The 6880-nt window shown below is 34.0% G+C and overlaps 2 protein-coding genes across 3 annotated transcripts in view; one reads left to right on the top strand and one right to left on the bottom strand.

Annotated features, from left to right (window-relative positions):
* LOC11422655 (sugar transport protein 1) overlaps positions 1-1620 on the top strand; it is a 2201-nt gene extending 581 nt beyond the window's left edge. The window contains exons 2-4 of the mRNA XM_003613787.1: positions 1-89; positions 445-1074; positions 1165-1620. The exon at positions 1-89 is cut by the window's left edge and continues 237 nt beyond it. Coding sequence (XP_003613835.1) covers positions 1-89; positions 445-1074; positions 1165-1620 — 1175 coding nt within the window. The remainder of the gene's footprint in view (positions 90-444; positions 1075-1164) is intronic.
* A 476-nt stretch (positions 1621-2096) lies between these two features.
* LOC11412800 (cyclic dof factor 3) lies at positions 2097-6247 on the bottom strand. Of its 2 annotated transcripts, XM_039834088.1 has the most exons (3): positions 5959-6247; positions 3733-4707; positions 2097-2229 (listed from the first exon to the last, which is right to left on the bottom strand). In XM_039834088.1, the coding sequence occupies exons 1-2, from the start codon at positions 6163-6165 to the stop codon at positions 3769-3771; spliced, it is 1146 nt and encodes a 381-aa protein (XP_039690022.1). In that variant the 5' UTR covers positions 6166-6247; the 3' UTR covers positions 2097-2229; positions 3733-3768. The 2 variants fall into 2 exon arrangements, with proteins under 2 accessions (XP_039690022.1, XP_003613833.1); XM_003613785.4 differs by lacking the exon at positions 2097-2229 and having other exon boundaries at positions 3493-4707.
* Between the last annotated feature and the right edge of the window lie 633 nt (positions 6248-6880).

The following is a 6880-nucleotide window of genomic DNA, read 5'->3' as shown; positions in this document are numbered from 1 at the left end:
GTGCTGCCATGAATGGCTTTGCTCAAGAGGTTTGGATGCTCATTGTTGGTCGTATGTTACTTGGATTCGGTATTGGATGTGCTAATCAGGTAACTTATTATATATTGGCTTTTAATAATTATTTTATTTTATTTAAATCCGATCTGTTTCTCAGCTTTTTTAGTCTCTTTTATTCGGATACAAAATAATTAAAATAAATCTTAATTTGAACCAAAAAACACTCTAAAAATTATATATGTTTATGGACTAATCATTTTATTACCGAATTGATCAGATTTAATATATAGTATCTTCCACTATAACTTATCTCCCACCCTAAGATAGATTAAACTAAATACTTAGATTAGTATGGGATTAAATGTAGCTAATGAATTGCTTTATGTAATATTTTTTCTCAATATACATGGATCACAATTAATAGAACATTATTTTTTTATTTGACAGAGTGTGCCAATTTATGTTTCTGAGGTGGCTCCGTATAAGTATAGAGGAGCTCTTAACATGATGTTCCAATTGGCAATCACAATAGGCATCTTTGTGGCCAATATTCTCAACTATGTGTTTTCTAAAATGAAAAACGGTGAAGGATGGCGTTACAGTTTGGGTTTGGCTGCCGTCCCTGCAATAATGATTATCACAGGTGCAATCTTTCTTCCCGACACGCCAAGTTCTTTGATCGAGCGCGGTCAAAATGATAAAGCCAAAAAAGAATTGATAAGTATCCGTGGAACAACCGATGTGGACGAGGAGTTTCAAGATTTGGTTGCAGCTAGTGATATTTCAAAAACTGTGGAACATCCTTGGGCCTCTTTGTTGACGAGACCGTATAGACCTCATCTCACAATGGCAATAGCCATTCCGTTCTTTCAGCAACTCACCGGCATGAATGTGATTACATTCTATGCTCCTGTTTTGTTCAAGACTATTGGGTTTAGCAGCAACGCTTCTCTCATGTCAGCCCTGATTACCGGAGGATGTAACGCACTTGCCACTTTCGTATCAATCGCCACTGTTGATAAATTTGGAAGAAGAACTCTTTTCATAGAAGGCGGTATTCAAATGTTTATTTGTCAGGTTTGTGAACGAAACCATTTTTTTTTTATTTTTTTAATAAAAAGTATACATAATATCTACTAAATTTTTGAAGTTGAATTTTGTTTGCAGATTGTTATAGCTATATTTATTGCGCTTAAATTTGGAGTAAGTGGTGACCCAGGCGTTTTGCCAAAGTGGTATGCAATTGTTGTTGTTATGTGCATTTGTGTGTACGTAGCAGGATTTGCATGGTCTTGGGGTCCTCTAGGTTGGTTGGTGCCAAGTGAAATATTCCCACTCGAAGTTCGTTCTGCGGCTCAAAGTATCAATGTCTCTGTTAACATGATTTGCACCTTTATCATTGCTCAAATTTTCACTACAATGCTTTGTCACATGAAGTTTGGATTATTTATCTTCTTCGCCTTTTTCGTTGTTGTGATGACTGGATTTATTTACAAGTTTTTGCCAGAGACGAAGGGAGTTCCAATCGAAGAAATGTCAACCGTATGGGAGAAACATCCTTATTGGAGTGATTTTGTTAAAGCGAAACCCAAACCCAATGATCAAGAGTTAGGGCAGCGTTAGATTCTTAAGTTTTTACTTTATTTTTTTAATTTTTATTTTTAGATTTGGTTAAATTTTGCCTTACATTATTAGGATAGATTTCTAGTTTCAATTATTATTATGAGTTATTAATAGTAAAACCTTTCGCATATTCCAGCTCTGCCTTTTGAGTATTTCTCAACCTTTTGTTAACAAAATCATGTTATTATTTTCACTTAAGTCAGAACTACACTTGAATTATACAATGAACTGATGAAGCATATTTGTGAAACATTCTCTTGTTTTCAGACTCTGATTGTGACATAAACACACTGTGACTAGTTGTTTTCTTCTTTGTGTCTTTTTCTTTTTCTTTATATACCCATGAAAACATATAGGACCAACAGAAGTAATGAAAACAAATTACCAAATGGGACTATCAAACATGCACATATGTAGACTGCAAAATATGCACATAATTGGTAAGTAAAGAAAGAAATATACAAAATCTTTTTGATGTACCGTTCTGTTTTTACATAAACAAGCTTAACTTATATCATTAATCCAATGAGTAGCAATGCAATTTGGTATCGAATGAAATCCTCGAGTTGGTGAAGCAAGGTTGGTGAGAGGAGTAGAATCCGCAGAGGCCTAAATTGAGGTAAAGTGAAAAATCCCGGTCAAAATTGAAGCAAGGTAAAGTGAAAGCTTCAATTTAGAGCTTATAAAAATCCCGGTCAAAAAGTGACAGGAAATGCGTAACCAAACACACACGTAGGCCATGTTAAGATAAACAGTTTAATCAAACACTTATCATATAAGTGCTTATACATACTAGCTATATCATAATCTGTGTGATCTGTCTCAATAATGTGCCATTGCCCCTACCTTAAAATAGTATTGTCAAATAGAGGCTATGCCGCAACTATACCGCAGCAGAATTCGAACAAATGGCTTGTGTTCTCTGATACGCTATTTCGTATAAAAAGTACATAAATAACAGCTAAAAAATAACAAGCTAAAAATCATGAAATTATGCTGAGATTTTTTCACTTAACCCTTTAACCTGAAGTATTGATAATGATAAGTTGGTGTTTTCAATTGGCAGTTGTGATAGCTTTTTTAATCCAATGGCCTCTTCATTGCAGCAAACTCCAGCCATTGTTTTTTAGTTTTTCGTTCTGAAATTTTGTCACTAAGGTTAGTTCATGCTTTTTTTTAGAGGGTTAGTCCATGCTATAATTTTCTCATATCACAACTTCAACTTCTTCGTTTAACACGTCCGTCTCTAATCACTACTAGAAAAATCTGAGATTCCGACAGACAGAATTGACAAGATCGAGGTGGAAGGAGTTTCCCTTTTGAGCTTTTTGATTACATGTGCTTGTGTTTTGAGGTAGATGTATTGTTTGTCATTGATGGTGTTGTGATGATGCTGTTTTGGTCATTAGAACTTAGCATACATAATTCACCATTCATTTAGGTGATGGCTCCTCCACTCCGTTATTTACCTTGCTGTGATGTACCCAAATGCTTTACCTTGTTGGTACATAATGTATATAGGGTTAATATATGTTTACCCCCTCTGTAATATTAGTGGTTTCTGGTTTACCCCCTGTAAAATAATTTGTTTATATTCCAACCCTGTAATTTAAAGATTCTTTGGTTTTGAACCTTCATGAATTTTGACTCTACAAAATCGATAATATGACCGGGGGTAAATCGATTACGTCAATGTTCTTTTCTTAATCCAATGGGTTATGGAAACTGACATAACTTGGTCAAAATTGAAATAAATGTCATAATTTTTTGGAACCAACATTACTGTAGAGTAGAAGAAATGGACAAGCAAAAACAGTAACAAGCTTATGATATTTATTCCAAAAACCATTGGATATTAGTTCAAAAATCTCATTTCCTTGGTCTTCAATTCACCTTGTTATTTATCCTATCTCATATAAAAAATATGCACATCAAAGATATTTACTCAACAAAGAAATCACATTCTGAACAAAAATGCAGCTTAGCATAATGCAATTGCATAGCCTACGATCTATTTCAGTAACATTTTGGAACTTGATGAATTTCTCCCTATAATTTACAATTGCACAAACATCAGAAATGACTACGACATAAGTTAGACACCGGACACACCTTCAAACCAATGTGTTTGTCCTGCTAAATTCCCAATCAAATCCTCTCATGGAACACAAGAGACCTTGATAAAGCTACAGGATTAGCTTGCAAAACTGATGAGGATGTTTGTACATGATTCTTGACTCCCCCCTTAGATGCAAATCCCATGAAAAGCTCTCCCCCATTCTTGATTCCAAGTGTTGACCATATAGAACTCTTTGCTATTTCATTAGGATCATCAATTCTCAGCGTCTTAGGGATCAACACGCGCTTATTACATCTTTCTGATCCAAGTTTTTCTTTCTCTGATTTGGAATGCAAGAGAATGTTCCCATCTCTTGAATGTTTCCCTAATGTAGTTGAATTTTGACCACAAGATTGTACATTCCATGATGGTACCAAACAACCACCATAGTATGCTATATCGGGACAGAATGACATAGGGTAACACATTGCAGGGTTCCAAGGAAACTGTGGAGGAAAACTTTGATAACTCTTATCAAATGTTTCTTCATGTGATGCAACATTCACTTTCTTGTCGAGTGAAGTTGAAGACATACTAGGAGAATCTGATCCAAAGGTCAAGATAGTAGTACTATGCAATCCATTGGCTGCATTGAGTTTGTTCTTGCGACGACCTGCACCTACAATCATATTTCTCGTGGCTCCTCCGGAAGTCCAATACCTCTGGCAGTTTTTGCAGAAGTGTCGGGGCTGTTTGACGTTGTAGTTGTTATAGTAACAAAATTTTGTGTCCATGCTTTTGCATCTTGGACAGGGAACAATTACGTCTTGTTTCATTGGAGATTTCTCTTGTGACATATCACTTTGTTCATCAATCTTATGGGAATTCAGTTCAGAAGTTTCTGTTTCCGACGAGGGAGATTTTGGGTTCTCAACATGGCTTGAAGGTGTGTGAGATTTTGAATCCTCTGTAGTTTGGAATGAGGCCTCATCCTCTTGAACTGATGTGAGTTCTTTCCTTGATGTTTCCTGCAATTGGTATATAGCAGTTAGATTGAATTAAATAGGAGCAACACAATTATACTGATTTATGAATTGACATTATAAAGCTATGAAATATTGACATAGACATGGGAATCGAGTACGACACTCCCACCGATATTAATTTGAGAACTGCGTGAAATATTGAATGTAAATACATGTATCAGTGTTGTGTCGGACACCGAACGCACATTTAATCTAAAGTGTTGGTGTGACATTGTCACATAGACATGGACTAACAGATTTATTCGTTGTGACATAAATATACAACAGAATATTATATGGTCCTTCTTGATATTTTAAATTATTTCAGTTTGCAATCTCATGTCTTAGAACACGAAATTCTTGAATGAACTTTAATCCAGAAGGACTTCAGGCTACTGATTAAGATAAAGTTTCTATGAAATGTAAGATCATTAACATTGATTGACTTTAATCACGATTACTTCTAAAGTTGTACATGTTATTCATTGTGATTAAACAATGGATTTACGGATATACTACATATGATTGATCATGATTTATTGACGATTTCAGTTAAATAAATCTACTAATGAGAAAAGATAACAATCTCATCAACCATCCATCATCATGAAAACCAACCCCTTCGTTTTTTTGGGTTAAGATGGCTTTACTCCTGGAATATAGGTCATTTTCAGATTTCTCCCTATAAGTTTTTTTTATCTATCCTCTGTAAAAAAAATTTCGTTATTGTTTGGCCTATTAGGGGGTAAATCAAAACAAAAATATTTTATAGGAGAAAAACCGAAAATGACCTATATTACAGGGGTGTAAAGACCTATTAACCCTTCTTTTCAGGGTCTTGTTAACGAGTGCCCCCAAGTACTCTTTAAGCATCCCAAATTTAGTAATTATTCTTTTAAAAAGTTAACTATTACAATTTCCAATACATTCAATAAACAATTTTTCATTAAAAACTTACCATTTAAAGTGCTTAAAGAGTGTCCCGGAAGCACTCGTTAACATTTCCCTTTTTTCAAACAAAAAGTTGTCTAAACAGCAACGAAAAATTGCTGTGAAACTTCATATAATTATTTACTCCTAAGTCTTAACTAGAGGCAATTTATTTCAAAATAAAATTTGCATCAACCCATTAACAATTGCTAATCTCTGGAAAAAGGTCACTGTTATAATTTCAAAACACTAGTATAGCAACATAATTTTAAATAATAAATGTAACCAAATAGAATCACCATGGCATGGCACAAGAACTCATACCTTATATCTCTTTGCATCATGTTCAGTTGGAGAATTCACTTCAGATGGGGAACATGAAGATGAATAAGGACTATGATCAGAGGAATCGTCGCGAGGGAGAGGAGAACCAAACTCTAACTCTGAGGAAAAATCATTGGTAGTAACATCGGTGTTGTGTGTTTGAAAAATGGTTCTCCCGAAAAGCTTTATGGTTGAATCATTAGTCATCTCAGGTAGGTTTTTGCTTTTGTTGTTTCTTTGTTCTGTTTACTTGATAATGAAGAAAAAGAGAGAAAGAGAAAGAGAGAGAGGGAGGTACAATGGTTTGTGTTTATGTGAAGAAGAGGTTTCATAAAGGTCAAAAAGTTAGAAAGCCACATACGAAAAGGGAAAGTTTTGTGAGCCACAAATTTTTTGGCCTATGAGATTCATACAGTTGGCAGTAGGATTCATGCACGTAGTAATTAATTATAAGGCACGTTCTATGGTACACCTAACAATTTGAGTGTATTGGTATACCAAATCCTTAAATTAATAGTTAAATGAGTTATTTTTTGTGGGAAAAAATTATTTTCTATCACCTGTAATTATAATAACTAAATCTTATTTACCAAAAACGTCAACGCAATAAAATTTGATTTTTCTGAATTCTTATTACTCATAATAGAGAATTTTGAGTATTTTTTACAATAAATGTAAAAAAATTAGTATTATTTTTATAAAAAATGAAATGATGTTTTTTTCATATAAAATGATATTTTCTAAAATATATATGTCAACAAACACGTATTTTCTTCATAAAAAATGATAGTTAATTTATAAAAATTGTAAGTGAGAGTACCGGTAGACCGTAATTTACGGGTGTACCATAGAAATCCCCTAATTATAAAGATAGTGAGTGATGTGGGAATGTATTGTCTCATGTTAAACTTCCTCCAGTTTT

This window comes from Medicago truncatula, chromosome 5 (genome assembly GCF_003473485.1).
Source record: "Medicago truncatula cultivar Jemalong A17 chromosome 5, MtrunA17r5.0-ANR, whole genome shotgun sequence".
In the NCBI taxonomy this organism is placed as follows: domain Eukaryota; kingdom Viridiplantae; phylum Streptophyta; class Magnoliopsida; order Fabales; family Fabaceae; genus Medicago; species Medicago truncatula.
The sequence above is the reverse complement of the archived record's forward strand: the minus strand, read 5'-3'. Positions and strand labels throughout refer to the sequence as shown.